Source organism: Nycticebus coucang, chromosome 3 (assembly GCF_027406575.1).
Source record: "Nycticebus coucang isolate mNycCou1 chromosome 3, mNycCou1.pri, whole genome shotgun sequence".
Lineage (NCBI taxonomy): Eukaryota > Metazoa > Chordata > Mammalia > Primates > Lorisidae > Nycticebus > Nycticebus coucang.
The window spans coordinates 106,873,598-106,894,246 of NC_069782.1; the positions used below are offsets into that span (position 1 = coordinate 106,873,598).

A 20,649-nucleotide genomic window follows, 5' to 3' on the forward strand; every position below is an offset into this window, starting at 1 on the left:
TTGCCTCTGGGCATTTTACAGGCCACTCAGGGCCGCTTTGCATCTAATCTTCAAGTGAGACTGCCTGACTCCTACGAGTGGAGAGCACAGTTTTAGCAAGTGGATTAAGGGCAGGTGAAAGGGCATTTGAGCAGAAGTGATGGCACAGGAGGCCGTCATCAGAGGAGAAGTGCTCTGGCATATTTGCAGAAGGAACCAGACCAATGCTTCTAGATCCTAGCACACCATTCACTTAATGGTGGTTTTGAAATCCACCCTGGAATTTTTATGCATCTTTTAAGTTCTTGATCGTTTCTTCATTTTTTGAATTAGGGCAATGTTGTTAAGGACAGTAAGTAGGTAGAAAAGAAAGTTTATTTCTAATCTCAGCTCACCTCACCCACTGACCTTGAGTTTTAAAAAAATAGACAGTGTTATCTCGTGTGAGTCTCCATTATCACAGAGTTCTGGGGAGGATTAAGAATGGGTATTCTGTGCTATCAGAAGGTGATTCTCATTATTTGTATCCCTAGACTGCTATTCAGTGTCCTTTCTGTTACTTACCTCTTTTTCTATGAAAACATTCAATTGAAAAAACAATGTTGATTTAAGTGATGAATTCTGTTGATTTTAATGGTTGAAGGCAGTGTTATCCTGGAGATAAAATTCTGCGAAGTTTTGATTTAGGGAAGTCCAGCCTGGCCCTTACTGTCTCTTTCCTGTCTCTGACCCCTTCTTTATTCCAGCTGAGATGTTTATTTTATGTATAAAACAGCTCCTGCCTGCCTACGACTGGTGATTAAAAGCTCAGGATAATGAAATCTGCTGTTGAAACTTGGCTGTGGGCTATATTTTATTATGCAACACCTAACATTTCCTTTTGTTTCTGTCAATAATCTAAAATTCTTGGTTTTTCTTTTGGAGCTAACTCTTCAAATACAATAAAATATGTGGCACTCATACTCATATTTTTTGCTCACTAAGCTGAATTATTTCTTAAAGTTCAGATTATATGCTTTTCGAAGAAACAAGAAAATTTAGTGGCTGTGCAGAGTCATCATTCAGCCTGTCTATGAACAGCTGAAGGAAGCCAGGAGGACAAAGCCACCTCCACAGACCTTAGGTTTTTGTCTTTCAGCAACTGCTCTCCATGCCTTGACTGAAATAGCAAATAGGACAATAACAACAACAAAAGAAGAAACAGCAAAAGTAATGTAAGACACAGCTTATTCCAAAAGTGGGGTGATTGGTAGCAATTATGAGACCCCAATGAGGTGTCTTAAGACAAATGAAGTAGTTTTCCCTGCCCACCTTCCCTGATTTCTAAATGCACCCGTACAGAACAAATAAGCACTTCCTGTGTTTCATCAGCCACAGTGCCCTGAATTACTCAATTACGGGGGCAAGACTCTAAAGGTCATCTAGTCACAGGTGAGTGAGGGAGTGGATGTACCCAGCATTTCCTGGGAGCCTGTTTCATAACAGAAAAACAGAATACCCCAAAGGCCGGGAAGGAGGTGGAGGGGAGGTACCACCATAGGAAGGGATGTATTTAAAGAGGGGACCAGAGAAGCTAGGGTCACATTTGGCTGTGTCACTGTTTTATCCATGGTCGGCCCTAGGAGAGAATCATGGTTAAACTAGGGAACCTTTGGACCAGAAGGGGTAGTCAGGGAAGGCTGTAGAGAAAAAGGGTGCTGTATACACATATATTCCAAGGATGTTAGCACATAGCCATACCCCAGACACACTTGATGATTCATTAAGTGCATGAGATGGGCACTTGGAAGTTATAACCACATAAACACACATGAGCACACACACAAATTCATAAGCCACCATTCCATGACTCATGAATATAGAAAAAACTGTGTGTGTTTACTTTTGTTTGTAATTTCTTCTCCAAAAACCATTTATTGATACAGAACAGAAATAATCTGTGGGAAGGAGGGGTAGTTGGGGTTAACTGTTTAGAGGAGGTGATATCTGAATAAGGTTTTAAGAAATGAATAGAATTTTGCCAAGTCAAGTGGCTCACTTCTGTAATTCTAGCACCCTGGGAGGCCAAGGCAGGAGGATTGCTTGAGGTCAGGAGTTTTAGACTAGCCTGAGCAAGAGAGAGACCCCATCTCTCCTAAAAATAGAAAAATTAGGTGAGTGTTGTGGAAGTGGGGGCTATAGTCTCATCTACTCAGGAGGCTGAGTCAGGACAATCACTTGAACCCAGGAGTTTGAAGTTGCTGTGAGCTAGGCTGAGGCCATGACACTCTAGCCTGGGGCAGCAGAGTGAGACTCAAAAAATGAAGGAATAGAATTTTCCAGGAAGACAAGGGATAGAGGGGGGTTGACAAGAAAGAATGGTGTGTGTGAAGCCACTTAGGTAATAAACAACATTTAGAATTCTAAGAAGCCATTTAATATGGCTAGAGCATGCTATATTAATTTCCAATTGCTGCTGTATCATCATCCAAACTAATGCCATGAAACAACACGTATTTATTAATTTGTAGTTCTAGAGAATGAACATGTGAAATGGGCCCCGTTAGGCTTCAGTTCTGGGCAGGCTGTGTTCCTTCTGGAGACTCTTGGTCCTTGCTCTTTCTAGCTCTAGTGGTCACCTGCATTCCTTGGCTTGCAGCCTTTTCCTCCATCTGCAAAGCCAGCTATATAGCATCTTCATATTTCTCTCTACCTCTGCCCTCCTGCCTGCCTTTACTATATTTAAAGGACTCTTGTGTTTACATTGGGCCCACGTGGATAAGCCAGGATCCTTTCTTTATATTAAGGTCAGCTGATTAGCAGCCTGACTCCTATCCACAATTCTAATTCCCCCATGCCATGTAATAAAACATACTCATAGGTGCCAGGGATTAGGATATGGACATCTTCAAGGGTCCTTTATCCTGCCAACCACACATACAATGTAAGAAGTTGAGGGTGATGGTGATGAGAAAGGTTGATGTGACCCATTATCCACCCAAGGGGAGCCTATCATCAGATATATTTTTTAAAAATGGGAGAGTCAAGGTTCTGGAGATTTTCCTGAGGTGTAATGAGTATGTTTCCATTACCTATTGCTTTGTAACAAAGCGCCTTAAACCTTAGTGCCTTAAACCAATAATGATTTGTTATTTCTCATGATTCTGTGGCTTGGCTGGGTGATTCCCTTGCTAGCTTACCCAGGCCCATTCATAAATCTACATTCAGGTGAAGAGTTGGAAGGTCTAGAAAGTCCAAAAGTGGCTTCAGATTCAGTGATACATCAGTGGGGCTGCCTCTGTTGTTTTCAATGTGAATTCTCATCCTCTGCTGGGCTAGATCAGTGGCCTCGGGGCAGTTCCAACAGCATAAAAGTGGAATTTCTGGGCCTCTGGAACCCTAGACTCTGGAACTCAAATAGCATCACCTCTAGCATATTCCCTTGGGCCACGCAGTCACAAGCCTATCATAAGTTCAGGAGGAAGAGGAGTAGATTCCACCTCCTGACAGGAGTGGCTGCAGCGGTGTCATTTCATCTAGCACACGCTATAAAGATAAGAGTTCGCTTCTGAGAATGGAATTATGAAATTTAAGATATCAGAGATAAAATGTGTCTGGATGACGACAATATCTAGCCACGTATCCAATAGGAGGGAAATGGGTCAAGTAGAGTGTGGTGATGAAGATCACTGGCTTTGAAGACAAGGAGAAATTCTGAGGCCAGGACGTGGGATGCATCATCCTGTGGACACAGCAAGAACCCTGAGTTGGCAGGGTTCTTATCACTCTGTGGAAGAGTGGCCTGAAGTCCACAAAATGACAGTGAAGATAATGGGGCAGGTAAGGGATAACATGAGGTGATTCTGCAGAGCATGAAGGTCGTGACGCTTTTCCAAGTCAGCCTTGAGAATGGATGGTAGGGACCCAGAACCACCTCACCACGCCCTTCCTTTCCCAGCTCCTGTATCATCTTGTGCAGTTGCTGGTTTTCAAATAAACAGACCACTTCTGACTTCCAGGGGGTGTGCAGGTAGATTCTTCAGTTAGCATTTTAACTATTGGCACCCATGCCCTGAGGAGTCCATGAAAGCTTCACTAGAAGTTCAAGTCCATTGTGAATAAGGAGATGACAGAGCCACCATAGTAGCAGGTTCCCAGATTCTGTTCTCTCAAGCTTTTTTTTCTTTTCTACCTTCTTTGTCTCCACAGGTGTGTGTCTCAGGGGGAAAAAAGGTGTTCACATAGCATTTATGGTGACAATATTTATTAACAGCATTCAATGGATAATATTTATTATCCTCATTCTAGGTAAATAAAAATCAGAAACCAGATAGTCATTATCCAGATGGTCCTAAGAGCTCACTCAACCATAAGAGTGCCAGATATGAATAAATTAGAGCTTGTAACAAGTGGAGAAGGATAAAATCGCATATTTTTATAATTACTACCATAATTTAATGTTTATTTGTTTATGTGTAACAAATGAACAACTGATTTACAACAGTACAAGTGCAGCATGAGTTTACATCTTTGGCTCTGATTTCACATCCTTACAATGCCTTTTAGAGTGCCACAAAAGAATTTTTCTACCCCACAATAGAAGATTTTTAGTATTTGGAAATTGAGCAAATTGTTTCCTGGAAGTTTCATATCTGCAGCAAGTGCTCTGGGCTATGAATATTTAATTCTGCCCAGTCTTTTATTTTCCCTTACATATTATCCCCTTTGCACAGGTTCAGCACCTTGGCAGACACTTTGGTCTTCTACAGATAGCCAGGGATTAGATGACCCAGAGATGTTATTCTCACTTTTGACACAGAAATTCTTTTTTCAGACTCTGCATGAAACGTGTCTAAAAATAGGTGAAGTAATGATAGTTTTTGTAATCATAGCCTTGATGTAACTAGGAAGGCTTCTGTTCCTCTGAGAGTGCTCTTCCTAAACAGCTATTCCATTAATGTTGCCATGCTTCAAATTATTTAGAGGATTCTTCACTTGGTGGGTGGGGCTGTTATCAGAGCAGGTGTGCAACCCTATAAAAAATAAAGTTCTATATTTTTTATGTCCTATCTCAATTTTGACTAAGTCCAGAAAATTCCTTCAAATTATAAGTATTGGCTTTCTATGATGTTTTTCTGAAAAATAAAATTCACCCTCCAACAAGTAAGGTTTTAGGTCACTTACGATAGTCAAAATAATGCACCTCAGGTTCTAAAGTTGTGAGGCTGCAAATGGGGCCTGTTTTCTGATTGGGGCTATGCTATGCTACTGTCACCAGACCTTTGTCAAAGAGTGTTAAGAAGTGTTACCATTTGTATCTAGAATCTAGAAATACCCCATAAAAATATTTTAGCCCACCTTTCCAACTCAATTTTAGTTAACTATGACCTCTTCCCCACCACTCTCTCTTCACGCAACACTTTTTTTTTATTTCTTTGCTTAAGATCAGCTCTGCACCATCTTATATTTCTGTTCTTCAGTTTTCAATAATTTATCCTTTGGTTAGCTCTTCCTAATTTTATCCTTTTTATAGGTCTTCGTCACTGTTAAGTTTACGAGTTTGCCCCTGGCCTCCCACCTGGCTCAGTGTTGCTGTCGTCCAGAGACATCCATCTTCAGCACCATGATTCTTATGTTTGCACCCATCAGCGTGTCTCAGGAACTGTACCAGGGACTTAAAACATAAATTCATTTAATCCTCACAACCACCTTAGGAGTTGAGTATTATTATAATTCCCACTTTACAGACGAAGAAGCTAAGCCAGTGCAAACAACTTGCCCAAATTCATAGGAGTAGAAAATGGGGGAGCTAGGATTCAAACTCCCATCCATCTCCGGGAAGAGTTTCTCAACCTCGGCACTCTAACATGTGGGGTCAGGTATTTATCTGTAGTGTGTGCATGTGTTGAGTGTGTCTGTCCTGTGCATTGTAATATGTTTAACACCAGCACCTCTTGCCTTCTCCCCACTAGAAGCCATGGAAGCCCCTTCCCTACTATGTGACAACCAAAAATGTCTCCAGACGTTGCCAAATGTTCTTTAGGTTATGTTTGTAAGAACCACTGATCTAAAATCAAATTGATGCTTTCGCCACATTATGTACTTTTTTAAGAGACGGTGTCCATCACCCAGGTTGGAGTGTAGTGGTTCAACAATAACTCACTGCAGCCTTGAACTCCTGGCCTCAAGTGATCCTCCCCCCTTGGCCTCCCAACCTGCTGTATTACAGGTATGAGTCACCATGTTCAGACACGTTATTCTATTAAACAGGGAACTAATAAAACCATGGAATTTTAAAGCTACATTTTAGAAATCAGTTTTAGAATTACCACACCTTGTCGTCAGAATTGGAGATTTTTTGATGATTCTATTTCCCTGCCCAAAATGTTTGCAATCATCATTGGCCAGGTGGAGGACAGGTATCTATTTTCAGCCTCTCCACAGTGCAGGAACTACAGATAAAATCCTACCCTAATTACACATCTGTTCCTTGAATCACTACACTCCATTCCTGCCAATTCATTCTCTAGCCTTGGGTTTAACACCTCCAGTGACAGTGTTACAGTCGGCAATTCCACACGCTTCACTATCTGAGACAAGTCCATGTTCAGATAGCCCTAACTGTGAAAAAGTATTCTCTTTAATATTCTTCCTTACATCTCTCTGGCTGTGCCCTTAATCTCATGTTATCTAAGTTATCATTTTTCTCCAATCAGTTGAATTAAACAAACACCTATTGAGTACCATTTGTGTAGTGTTAGGCTCTATCTGAACAATTTCTTTATGGTACCCCTTAAAATCATTATCAACTCTTTAAAAATGACCATCATCTGGCTTGGCACCTATGGCTCAAGTGGCTAAGGCGCCAGCCATATACACCTGAGCTGGTGGGTCTGAATCCAGCCCAGGCCCACCAAACAACCATGATGGATGCAACCAAACAATAGCCGGGCATAGTGGCTGGTGCCTGTGGTCCCAGCTACTTGGGAGGTGGAAGCAGGAGACTCGCTTGAGCCCAGGAGTTGGAGGTGGCTATGAGTTGTGATGCCACGGCACTCTACCCAGGGGGAGAGCTTGAGGCTCTGTCTCAAATAAATAAATAAAAATAAAAGTGACCATCTAAACCATTTTCTCAGTTTAAAAACAGACTTCTATCACTTCTTGGCCTTCTGGATAAGATCAAGTGTAGTGTCTGTTCTTGTTAGTTTAACAATAGACTTCCTCAGAGGGGTAATTACAATTAATTAAAATTGTAAAATCAAACACGGTTGGTCTCCTGTCCAGCTGCCACTGGTAAGCAGTCTGCTCCCCAGTTTGTGGAGGGCCCCATCCCTGGGCAGGACAGCTGGCAGCAGCTCTTTCTCTTCCTCTCGACCCCTCATCTTTAAACCTTCTTGGATGGTTGCAGGAAAATTCCAAAGGAGCTCCCTTTCCTGATAAAATCACTCTTTACCATATGCTCCAGATTTCTTGATGAAAACACAGATGGGAAGAGAAATTTTTTTTTAAATCTTGCTTTATATGGGACCCTCTTGAGAACATCTTTTTTATGAATTTGATTAATATAAAGAAGGGAATAAATGTAAGTTAGCTTGATTAAATTAAGACCTAAACAGTTTATTCTTCTTTGAAGAGAAAAAGCCTTTCAGCCCGCACTTTGAATTCTCCTCTAAGTCACCAGAATCCTTTTGAGCTTGTAGAGAACTACTTTTCAACCCAGTCATCAGGTTCATTGGGAGATGGCAATGGCATAGACGCTGGTATTGCCAAGGCAGCTTATGCAGGGTGTTAAAGGTGAGCCCTACAGGTGACAGGTCTTCCTGGTGGGTCCACACGAGTAGCCAGTGGTCTGTGAATGTGTGCCAGCTGTTCTGACAGCACCTGATTGGGGCTCCAGCAGGCAGGTTGTGTTTAGAGAAAACCAAGGAGAAAATAACATGTTAACTGGAATAAACCTTTTGGGGTCAAAATAACAGTCTGATGTTTTTGTACTTGTGTGAGATATTAAAAGAAAACTTGAGTTTCCACTGGGCTCTGGATGAACGTCAAACTTCATGCCTGTGCTTGGGCACCTCCAAAAAAGTGTCTGGACAGAGGCAAAGCTGCCTGAACCCCTCGCCACCTTTGCTTGCTCTGCAACGCCGTGAGATCTTTATTCAGTGTGATGTCTTCACTGTGGTCTCCACTCTCTTCTTCCAGAGTTTTATAAATGGAAACTGACATGGACTACGAAAGACCCAACGTTGAAACCATCAAGTGTGTGGTCGTGGGTGACAATGCCGTGGGGAAGACACGCTTGATCTGTGCCAGAGCATGTAACACCACACTCACGCGGTACCAGCTGCTGGCCACGCACGTCCCAACCGTGTGGGCGATTGACCAGTACCGCGTCTGCCAGGAGGTGAGATGTACAGCATGTCTTCAGAATTCTTGAGGCATATCGTTCCTCTTTGCCAGTCTGATGCTTTAAAACGGAGGAGAGTGGGTAAATTGCACATTTCAAAGCAAACCAAAGCTTTTTAGTGCCAGGGTGAAAACAAAAACATATTTAGGGGTGTGAATGGGGGTTTGAGTCATGTGATTCCAGGAAGAGAATTAGGACTTAGTTTAAGTCCCATTAGATGGAATAAGCAAGAGAATTAAATGCAAATGAGTTGAGGGCATTAAAGGGTGTTGGCTTGGACACACTGTCCTGGGAGTCTCTGACTATGGCGGCTGCTCACTCTCTCCCACAGGTCTTGGAACGTTCCCGGGATGTTGTCGATGAAGTGAGTGTTTCTCTGAGGCTTTGGGACACTTTCGGGGATCATCACAAAGACAGACGTTTTGCATATGGCAGGTAAAGCAAGCCCAGTTGAGCTTTGAGTACAATTTCGTTTTCAAAACCAGCAACTGGTTCCCAAATGAAAACAAAAACCTGGCATCACGTGGCCTTGCAATGTAGTCGGTTTCATGCTGTATCTAAGAAAAGAAAAAGAAAGTAAAGAACAGTGTGGTTTCCTGTTGTCAAAAATAAGTGGGGTCCACCTTACCACTGAGAAAGAACCCTGTTTAAAACAACCAGTGCTAGTTAAGCTGCAAAGTTTGGTAGATGAGGATTTTGTTATGCCCTCCAGCCTTGGGCTGCTTTGACTGCTGGTTTTCTAGAGGATACTTCATTTGCCTTCTGTTGGAATGTTTGAAGTTATTTCAGCACTTGGCCACCTACTTCTGAAGGTCTTTTTGGTCCCTTCGTGACCATATTAGCAGAGCCCAATGTTACTTGCTTTGTACTTGGTGTTATCTAAAAAGTCTGTTATTTTTATTTGAAGGTCATTTTTTAAAAGAAAGAAAAATATCTTTTAAGTCCTTCACAAGGGATGTTTTCAAAATGAAATGAAGCACTACCATTTATTTTTAGTTAAATTTAAAATCAGGAGGAAAAAATTCAGTAATGGAAAGATTCATCTAAAAGGATGATACTATGGGGAAACATGGTCAATGTGCCTTAAAATGTTTAGCAACTTCTCCTTTTCATTATACCTTAAGGTCTCTTTAGTGAAGAGAGCTATTAAAATCTGGATACACTGAGGGGGTGGTGCCTGTGGCTCAAAGGAGTAGGGCGCTGGCCCCATATGCGCGAGAGGTGGTGGGTTCAAACCCAGCCCCGGCCAAAAACTGCCAAAAAAAAAAAAATCTGGATAAGCCGAGATTTTTTTTTTCTTACTGCTTAATTGTTAAGTCAGTGCATTTCATTTTAATTTTAGAATTTAAGTGTCACGGCTTAGTAGTAGTGCCAACAGCATGGGACCCTGACAGAATTGGATGTGTTACATACTTGGTATTGAGATAAGCATTTTTGAAAGTTTCTCTCTTTCTTCAAGCTCTGAACAGACTTTTATAAGCATTTATCCAAGTGATCTAAAATACTGAGTAAACTGCTGAAAGGGGTTGCCCTATTCCTGAGAAGTAGCGCATACACTAAAAAAATCTGTGATTTAGACTGTTTTTTTTCCCGAAGGAAACTCAGGAAAAGATTTATGGAAGTAAAATGAGATTTTAAGGTCCCCTTGGTAACAAGGACTTTTGAACTTCATATCTAACACCACAGATACTTTTCTCTCCTTAAATTTCCTGGGGTTTCTTTTTTTTTCCCATAATGTTCTTGATTGTTTTCTTAGTTTCCATTTTGGTTTTCTCTTTTGTCCAACTGTTTATATTATTTATAAAAATAATAATAAATAAACCTGCTTGTAAATAATACTGGGCAGTCAAGTTTGTAGTATCCGTGGTCTTAAGGAAGCATGATTTTAAAATGATTTTGTGCGATGGAAGGATAGATGCAATCCATTCCAAAGGGGTTTTTGCATCCCCACTTCTACATAGGCTATCATTTGTTGGGCCCGATGTCCAGCTCACTGTGGTGTTTGGGTTTAGACTCTGTAGGCTATTTCACCAGCTCAGTGGTTTGTTGCATTTGAAACAAGGCATTTTAATAGTGTAGAACTCGTATTATGGTAAGGTATGGGCTGCTTCATTATGATGCGAGACTCCTGCTTAGCGTCTATTTGATGGTATGATGGCCTTCATAGATCTACTCTGGGCCTTGTGCAGCTCCCTAACATAGCTGGAGTCATTTTACAACACGCCACACCTACTTTTGTTCCCTCCCAACCAAAATAAGCAGCTCTTTCCTGTGGCTCCATCAGTTCAAAGTGCATTGTTCTTGCTCTGTTGTCTATGGTGTTTGGTTCTGCCACTGTGACCGGTTCCCCTTTTGATGGAAACAGGAAGTGCTCCCCAAGCCAATTCTGATCCTCCAAGTGGCGCAGAGGGGCTTCAGGCAACACTTCCTGTGTTACTAGCCTCATTCTCCCTGCAGCCTCACTTTGTGTACAGGTTTGTACCTCGTATTTCCTCGCTGTTTCCAGTTCCCCACAGTCTCCAGGGGTCCTGCCCCAGCCCCCACCTCCTGTAAGGAACAAAAGCCAGAGCTACTCTCTCTTGGACTCCAGCATCTTTCTGTAACGCCAGATAGACTCTATTTCATATCACACTGATGCCACAGCAAAAAGTTACACTGTGGGGGAAACTCCACTGGCAGTGGTTCTTTTATTCAGTATAGGGCCCTGACCAGTGCATTTCATTACTCTGAAAACTGTTTAATTTCTTAATGTCCTCCATTTTTAGCTTTTTTACCATCTGTAAAGGATAAAAGTTATAGTTTCTGACAATCAGTTGGGTTTGCAAACCTGTTTTTTGACTGATGTTTTTACTATACTTGGTATGAATTATAAGGCAGTGGGATGTTCACAGACATAAACTTTAAGGCATGTGGAATATATTCTCTGTCCTTGGAAATATACTTGAAACCTTTGTCAAATAATTAACTTGATTCTTTCGGTGACAGTGAGAGAAACCGGATTTGTACTGAGATAGAGCTTGCCTTTGGTTTTCTTTGCTTCGTAGCAAAAAGGTGGTTAGGTTAATAAGTTGCCCCCTCAGACATTCTTTGGCACGGACAAACTCTAGTTTGCAGAGTGGATTCCATGGGTCAAGGGAGTGTCAGTGGAAAGCAGTCTGCCAACTTGAATTTGCGATTTTTCTGGTGTGGTATAACTATAACCAGAAAGCCATTGCTCTCCTTACCATTTAAGGGAATTATTCAACCCATTGTTTTTGTTTGTTTGTTTGCTTTGTTTTTGTCAGCTAACCAGAATAATTGCTCCAGTTTATCACAAACCTAGTATGTACCAAAGTAATAAATGCTTTGCCAGTATTAGTTAACCCTTTCAGGAGCCCTAGGAGGCAGAGATTATCTTCACATGCAATTGAGTGGAGTTGAATTCTTTTGACACCATAACTTGTCCAACAGTGAAACTCAAGGGCAGATTCAAACCCAGCTCTGCCCTCCTCTTGACTCCCATTCTTTCCTCTGTGCCAAGCTAGGATACAACTGAAAACTACCCCACATTGGTGGGCTGGGTTTCTATTTGCTCTTGCATTTTGCTCTAAGTCCAAACACTTAGAATCAAAGGTCTTCTGGTTGACCCCTCTTCTTCAGGAAGGGAAATCATCTATCCACCTAAGAAAAAGTATCCATCAGAGTCCTTGTGTTCCACGGAGATGAAGGGAGCAGGGTAGCATCAGCATGATAACCCTGCATGCATTTGAAGCCTGTTAGGCCCTTTCTTCCCTGGAGTGAATAACACCAACTCTCTTGTGGCCTTTCTTCCCACCACCTACTTTCCATCCACTTTTGGATGAACTTTTGAAGCTCTTTTCTGGATCTTTTAAAATGTCAGGAACAAAGCCATACATAGCGACAGTGACTGTGATCAGCTGCTCTATTTTGGCAAAGGAAAGAGCCTCTTCTTAAAGGGATATCGCTGAACCCAAGAGTTGTCCCCTGGAACTCTCGTTAGAAGGAAATGTTCACACTTAGAAACCTGGCCTTGAATATGTAGACAAATAGGATGGCTGTGCTTTCAGCAGGACACATCTGGCACCTCAGTCCCTCTCCTGTAGTCACACACATGTAAATATTATGGATTTTATTGTTTCCTTTTCTTGAAAACTTTCATTGATCTGTGTGAGGGTCAGATGACCTTCAGACACTTGATAAAGCCAAGGGTAGTAAAGATGGTGATAGAAGCACTGTAGTTTAATCAGAGAGCCCCATAGGGGCAGTCCCTGTCCTGTCCTGCTTCTGCTAGTGGTAAGTCTGCAAAGTCGGCTCCTTTCACAGTTGGGGAAATAGGCACAGAAAGGGGCTGTGGTCAGATAGCTGGGGAAGAGTGAAGCTGAACTTTCCTGTCTGGTCTGTCTGGCCCCAAAGCCCATGTCTTCCCACTCCACTATGCTTTCATGGGTGGTAATGATGGTGGATGACAGACACACTTTACATTTTCTCCTGGGACAGTCTAAATCCCACACGGTCTCTGAAGACCAGCTCTCACCATCTATCACTAGCTCCATTATTCCCAGGTGCTTCTTAAATTCTTTAATCTGCAGCAAATAATTTAATTCTTTACATGCGTCCATACATAGCTAAACATGAGTCCTTTTACATTCAGTAAAAAATGACACATCCAGGCAAACTTTTTGAGAGTGAATAGGGATCCTGAGTCATTTCTTTGGTTGTTCCCCCCAAAAAACTATTTAACTAAAACATTCAGAAGTCCTGTATTTACCCTTATCCCCAAGAGTTGCAGGCATAATTTTAGTCTAATTGGAATGTATTTATTATATAGTTTATTACTATAAACATGATAATAAACTATATAATATAATATAATAGTGAAGGGAAGTATGCGTTATTCTGTTAATTCTGTGTAATTCTGTTAGTATAGTATGTATTTTAGATGATAACGTTAATCAGAGCTATGGTTTCTGTGTGTCTGTGAGTTTAGTTTCACATTGAAGTCACACATAATCACATACAGCACGGACAGTTGAGACCCTTTAGAAAATTCAGGGCTATAGAGACTGGTGTTTGTGCCTTGGCCTAGGATTAGCTGTGCTTGTGATTTATGGCAAGGAAAAAAGTAAGGAACAATAAACGTATCTAGTATTTTCAATTAGCTGTCATTGTCCATAGCTTGTTCTAAATGGTGAGCCAGGAGTAACATTCTGAAGATGATTCCATGATGGCAAACAGCCTGCAGGGCAACAAAAAAATGTCAAGTGGTGAGGTGGTGGTTATGTTAATCAGTTTGATGTAAGCATTCCACATTGTATATCAAATCATCACTTTGTACCCCATAAATGTATACAGTTATGATTTAATAAAAATTAAGTAAAAGAAAAAGACTAAAGAAAAAGACTATATTATAAATGTCTTACCACAAAGAATAAGTAAGTGAGGTGGTGCTTATGTTCATCAATTTGATGTAAGCATTCCACATTGTATATCAAATCATCACATTGTACCCCATAAATGTATACAGTTATGATTTAATAACAATTAAATTAAAAGAATGTCAAGTGGAGGTGCACCAGGGGACTTGGTAAGTCACCCACCTTGGGTGTATTTAAACAGAGGTTGCTGTGAGTCCTGTGACATCATGGCACTGTACTGAAGGCGGTAAAGTGAGACTCTGTCTCTACAAAAAAAAAAAAAAAAATTAAATTAAAAAAATAAACAATAATAATTTTACAAATACAGGATCCCTATTACTGGTTTCAGTCCTTCTACCTCAGACTCAGTGTAGCATTGTTACGGATTCTGACTTTAAAATTTTGATATTTTGTCTGTTGTAGATTTTTTTTGCCTTTATTTTCATTTTTTTTAAATATATTATTCATCTTGATTACTGAAGGTTTTTTTTTTTGATGCCACCTTACATTTTGTACTTGAGGCAAGTGCTTTTGTTTTCTTCACCCAAACCCTAGTCCTGACTTGAGACTTTATAAATGCACCGCAGCAGAGTAGTGAAGGGAAGGAAGTTAGTAATGTGTGTGACTTTATGGAAAAGTAATTCAAACCACACTTTTAAATGTGTGCTCCCTAAAGGGCCAGGAAAATTATTACAGCATATGTCCTAACGAAAAGAACTAAAAATTGCTCAGGTTATAGAAAAATGTAGAAAGATGTAAGAAAAGCAGTGATTTGAACAAAGGGACAGGAATAGTTGTTCCCTAACAGGTTAGATTAAAATTGTTAGCTTTCATTCTTGACAAAGCCTAAGCATAGCGGTTATTCTGAGGTAAGAGTTCCGGGGAGAGGCGGCTCAGCCAATTTTAGCCAGGACCTGGACCATTATGGAGCAGCTGGTTTAGGCCACACTTCAGAAAATGCTGTCCTAGAATTACCATGATACTCTTTACCAAACCTCACACAAAAGGAAAGAATCCTTGACTGCTAGAGAGACAGCTTTTGACTAAGGGACACCAGGCAAAAAGGAACACATACGGTGTGATTCCATACCTACAAAATCCTAGAAAATGCAGTCCAATGCTCATGACAGAAAATAGATCACTGGTTGCTTAGAGAAGAGGATGGGGAGGATGAATTACAAAAGGACATAAGGAAACCTTGTGGGTGATGGAAATTTTTGTTATCTTGGTTGTGATGATGGTTTCAGGAGGACTGTGTATGTCAAAACTCATCAGAATAAAGACAATTACATGCAATTTTGATGTACTTCAATTAAATCTTAATAGAATTTTTTAAGCAGAGAGGTATCTTCATGTTCAAAGTAGTCCATGATATGTGAGGAAAAGCTTGTGTGTTAGACAGTCTATGTTTTACTTATTTATGGGACTTTAAGTTAGTTCTCACTGGAAACATACATCATTTATGTGGACTTAGAAAGAAAATGGAACCAAAGCCTTACTAGCTTAATATGAGAAGTGAGATATTTATAGAATTTCAAAGAGAATGATGGGACGCCGTCACACTGTGACACAAAATCACACTGTCTCCCTTCTCTCAGAGAGAGAACCCTCAGCTCAGTGGATCGTAGTCTGACCATGTGGCTCATTTCTTTGTCTGTGGCTATGTTTGGATCTTTTTCTAAGAGAGGTGTTTCACCACGTGCTTTGTGATGGCCAAATGGAAAACACCGTTGTGGGAAAGTTGTCCATTACTCCATCAAATAATAACAGTTTTCTTTTTTGGAGTTGATTTTATTCTGGAACTAGAGAGCACGGTGGTGCCCTCGGGGTATGCATGTGACCCCCTATTTTGTGTTCAGTTACCTGTCTGGGAGTTGGATGCAGCGTTGAGTGATGGGGCGAGTCCTCTCACTTGGGTTGGCAGCTGCACCCTGGATGGGAGACTCACTGTTGTTAACTTCTCTGCATTGAGTCCCACCCAGCCTGCCCTTCCAACCCAGTCTCACTCCAAATATAACAAAATGTTTATAGTGCTACGTCCTCTGGAGCCTCCAAGCCCACAAACATGCATTATGTCCACCTAGAAATTAAGCTCCACCCAACCTATTTTTAAAGTAGCTAATCACTACTCCTATTCTAAAAATTAGAACAAGTGCCACCTACTCTCAGAAGTCTGCTGCACATTCTTCCCGCCCTCCCTGTCACCATCGGAGTCCGGGTGAAGTGTTTCTCCTTATTTTCCATAGAATACCTTTGCACATCTCTACTGTGGCAGTGACTGCTTTGTGTGAAAGCCATCTCCTTAATTTGCTCCCATTCCCCTTATCTCATTAATCCCAGTATCTTTAGGATAGAGATTGTATTTCCCTGGTCTGTATTCCTGAGGGCCTGGGCCTGGTACACAATAGAAGCATGGTGGCAAATGTTAGTTGAATGAGTGAACACATCTATCCATTGACCTCTCAGGCATACCAGAATTTTCTAAGGTACTGGCAGGAAATATTCCTATAACCAACTCCACATTACTTGACTAGGCTGAATTTTATATGTGCGCTTATAGTAAGAATAACTAATGGTGTACCAACCTGAAAATGATGACGATGGAAAACACTGTGCTGTCTCCTTAATGAATTAATTAGCAAATAGAACGATGAGCTGTGAAGCCAGGAGAAAAAGCAGAGGGGTCCACTTAGCCATGCCCTCCAAGCCTGCCTTGTTTTCCCCCACTTCCTTGTTTGAATGAGTATTCTTAAACAGAGAATTACTTGTAGTCATAGTAATGCTTTTCCAATTATAAGTTGTTTCTCCTCTAGGTATCATTTCCAAGACCTTTAAAAGAATGCTTTTTAAGAATAATTATGTATATAGCTTTTTAAACTATTTGCTTAAAGATAAGAGCGCTAAGTAGAATGATTAAAAGTAGACCATTACTGTCATGTGATCATCCAAAATAAAAAAATCCATTAGAGTATTAGATGAAACACACACAGATAACCCAAAAAATTAAATCTGTGGATTCTGTACTAAAGTACTCAAGAGTAGGATTGCTGTGGAGCTGAACAATTTAGCTCATAGAAAATGTCTCTGTATCATGCTCTGGGCCACCCTCACTCTCCGTGTCACACTGCACTTCCCTCCCTGCTGTGAACTGGTACATTTTGTATTATAACCAGAAGAAAAAAAAAAAAAAACATCAGAAGAGCAGGGTTCCCCATGCCTGACCCAGCCCTGTCCCCAAGTGGAAACCGTCCTTGGAAAGCAACAGGGCTTGATTGGTGCCTGAGGCTAACCCATGTGCCAGGACCAGGAAGGATTTTGGCTGCTGCCCAAACGGAGATCCCATGAGTGGGTCCTCTGTGGTTCATCCCCAAAAAGCATTAATGGGCCTAAGAGAGGCCACAGCGGTATGAATGCTGATGCCACCACGATGGGCAAACCGCAGGAGGAACACGTGTGTTGTTCAGCACCTCGAGATCTTGTGTTCTGCCTGTGTTTTATATTTGTTTTACTATTACTCCTTAATAACAGCAAACTTCACAAGTTAGGTCAAACATAGCCAAGTCTGGAGACTTTTCGTCATGGAAGAAGGGAAAACATCAGTTTGTGATGTTTCTGTTCTGGAACTTTAAGATGAAGAAATATATTTTAGCCCAAACAGTTTTCCCTTTTAAATTAGGTGCTCGAAAGAGAGTTGAGTAATTCCACAGTGTCTTCAGTGGCGAGCCCTATTATTTATCTTTCAGCAATTCCGTTATCAATAAAGGATGGAGCCGGGAAGCCAAAAGAAAAAGATCTCTCAATGAAAATGTTCTGCCATTATTAGCTTCAACTTACACGATACATCCTTGGTGGTTTTTGAACCCATAATTACATTTGTCTGACTATAATTGGTACTTTACAGTTTATAGAATGCTTTCACAGATCTTTTTCCCAGTGAATCTTAGCAACAGTCCTACCAGTAACTTTAAACACTGGCCATGATTATATTTCCAGAATTATCCCACCACTTTATTCTCCCCTAAAATGCCTCTGCCCCCAGGCTAGGAAGCATAGTCAAAAGTGTAGTCTAAATTGCAGAAAGATAAAGCACATTAGCAAACTCTCTTTTAAATCAATCACCTTGGCTATTGTTTTAGTGATTTAGTGATTAGTCTGCAAAATTGAGGGCTTCCTTAAACCTTAATTCTGTTATAACTTACCTAGAATTCATCACGAAAGTAACCTGTACATTTATTTACATTTCCTTTGATTCTGGAGATAATCTAATTCATGGAAGAAATCCTTAACCCGTTATTATTATAGTATTTTAAATAGGGTAAATGAATTTTTAGATAACACTCAAAGATTAAAAAAATATATAAACTGATTTACCTCTGCTATAGACAAGGGATATTTTATGACTGTCTTTCAGCAATAATAGACTGAAAAAAAAAAAAACATAATGCTTCAGATTCTATTTTCATTATTAACACTCCAATTGCTCCCCTATTTTAAACCTAAATTCACATTAAGTCTGCAAACATATTTGTTATTGCAGCTTTTACCTTCCAATATTTATAAGGCCTTTTTATTTAAAGAATATTAATTGAGGGCCTCTTTTGTGACAAATTCTGGGTTGCTGGTAATGGGAGAGAAATTAATAGAGCAAAACAAAATCCCTGAAAATGACCTCTTGGTAGAGTGGGGAAGACAGCAAGATGCTTAATGACAGCTCGTGTTAACAGTGCTGAACTGAAGGTGTCAGTGCCAGGAACAGGGGAGAAAGAATGACAGGCCACAATCTCTGATCATTCTCGACTCTGCTGGATCATGTCCCACACTCCATCCTTCAGCAACACCTGTGGGCCCACCCTCATCGTGTGTGTATAGAATGTGGCCCCTTGCCACCGGCACCATACCCCGCCCAGGCCAAGGAAAGTCACCGTCAACTCCCCTAGGATAATTACCTCCTCATAGTCCCTGTCTGCCTTTCTTTCCCTATCCACTGATCCCCACCCCAGTTTAGTCAGTTCTCACGTAGCTATGGAGTGATCCTGTTAAAATATAAATTATATCACTGCATTCTGCTCAAAAATGTCTGTTTCGTCTGTCTTTCCCGCACCACTCTGCTCCAGCCACACGCCTCTTCAGGGAGGCGTCCCAGGCATGCTCCCACCTCTGCCTCCCGGCCTTTGCACTAGCTGTTCTCTCCTATGCAGTATTCCTCCCCCAGATACGGGCAAATTGTCTCCCCTCCTTCCCTGAAGACTTTACTGAAATATCACTTTCCCAGTGAGGCCCTCCCTGGCTGCCTCATTTTCCACAGCAACTTCTGCTCCCCAATATTTCCCTTCTTAGCACCCATCACTCCTTAGCACCTACCGAATCACATACTTGACTCCTTATTGTCTCTGTCCTCCGGCAGGATGTAAACACGGCCAGGACAGTGGTTCACGTCTTTCACTAATTGCTCTCTCTCCAATGTCTAGAAGAGTGCCCAGTAGACAGTAGGCTATCAGTTATTATTTCTGGAATAAATGATCTGGTGATTGCTCATTAATGTTAGATAAGTGACTCGACAAGTCCTGGTATGTTTACCAATTCAGAGAGGATCACGTCCTGGGTAAAGCCACTTACTCCTTGGGGTCTAATATTCTTGCTGCTTTACATAGTTAGATCTCAGAAGAGTAAGGGAGTGTCCTCCCAGAGAGCCCCCTCCCTGTCTGGTCTGGTATCTTAGCTCACACTGAGGTTTTCTTATAGCTAGAGCTAGTATTGCCCTCAGGGAAAACATGAAAAGTATAGGAAGGAAGTTTCCTTTCTTTTAGCTTCAAGAAACACCAGAAAGGAGTGAGAACTTGCAGTGGAGCTGGCAGGGAGTGTATCACCAGCATTCCGCCACCTCCGATGAAGCAAGCCTTCTTTCTGTGGATGCTTCCTGTGCTCACTGACCAGGAATTCAGTGGAGATTATTTAAAATTTGTTTAAATAAGCTGATTGTGGTTCATTCAATTTCACATGCATTCAGCTTCTGATGATCATGTGAGATGGAAGAAAAAAACTAAAGGGAGCATAATTTACAAAGTATAGAAAATGGAAAATGGAGTGAAAAATAGCCTGATTCTGTTGGATGATAGATAACCCAAACCTTTCGTGCGTCCCGTGATGTTGGTACTGTGATGGTAGAACCAGCTGCTCTGAAGACTCCAGCTGTATCTGTCCCAGGGTTTGGTGGCCGTGGTGGGATGTGGGTGCAGCTTTCCTGCACCTCAGAGCGTGCATTGCTTTGACTCCATTTTTGGAGGGTGGCGGAAGGCTGGTTTAAAAATGTTGCTTCCTTCTAAACATACAGTTACGGGCTTGGAAGAAAGTTGTGCATGCTAATCACTCCCAACTCTGGATATATTTCAGGATGTTTTGACAGTTTTCCCCACATAACATCTGTACTTAAGAAGCCTCGTGCTATTGGTAAAGTATTGACTTGATTTCTCTGCTCACATCCAGGGCACTGCATGGTCCTGCCCTGCTGTCCCAGACCCCCCTGCCAGGCTCTTCCGCAGGCCTCTCCATCCTCCATGAGTGTGAGCTCACATGGCCATTCATCTCCGGGTGGTGATGTGCGCCATCACTGACAACTTCCTCCACATCTCATACACACTGGGCTGCTCCCCTACTAAAATTTTCCAAAGCCACCTGTTACACGTTACTTTTTTCTGCCATGCTCCCAGCTGTTTGTGCTGTTTTGATCTGTCTGTTTGCGTAGCACTGTCAGACTCTATGCATGAATGGTGTGTTGTCGATATGAACGGTTTTGAAAATGTTCCTGTAAAGAGCCTACCTCGTCGGTTATCAGCGGGGAAAGGGAAGCTTTGGGTGAGCCTCAAAAGCAGAGGT

General features: G+C 41.4%; 1 protein-coding gene and 1 pseudogene across 11 annotated transcripts in view; both read left to right on the top strand.

Moving 5' to 3' along the window:
* RHOBTB1 (Rho related BTB domain containing 1) overlaps positions 1–20,649 on the top strand; it is a 125,312-nt gene that overhangs the window by 77,137 nt on the left and 27,526 nt on the right. For 9 of the 11 annotated variants that reach the window (XM_053584073.1, XM_053584077.1, XM_053584074.1 and 6 more), the window contains 2 exons: positions 8,158–8,359; positions 8,694–8,797. In XM_053584073.1, the coding sequence (XP_053440048.1) occupies positions 8,168–8,359; positions 8,694–8,797 (296 nt within the window). In that variant the 5' untranslated portion in view covers positions 8,158–8,167. Of the gene's footprint in view, positions 1–5,491; positions 6,188–8,157; positions 8,360–8,693; positions 8,798–20,166; positions 20,224–20,649 lie in introns of those variants that run through there. The other 2 variants (XM_053584080.1, XM_053584083.1) reach the window with 2 other exon arrangements.
* On the top strand, positions 7,112–7,318 carry LOC128582932 (uncharacterized; annotated as a pseudogene).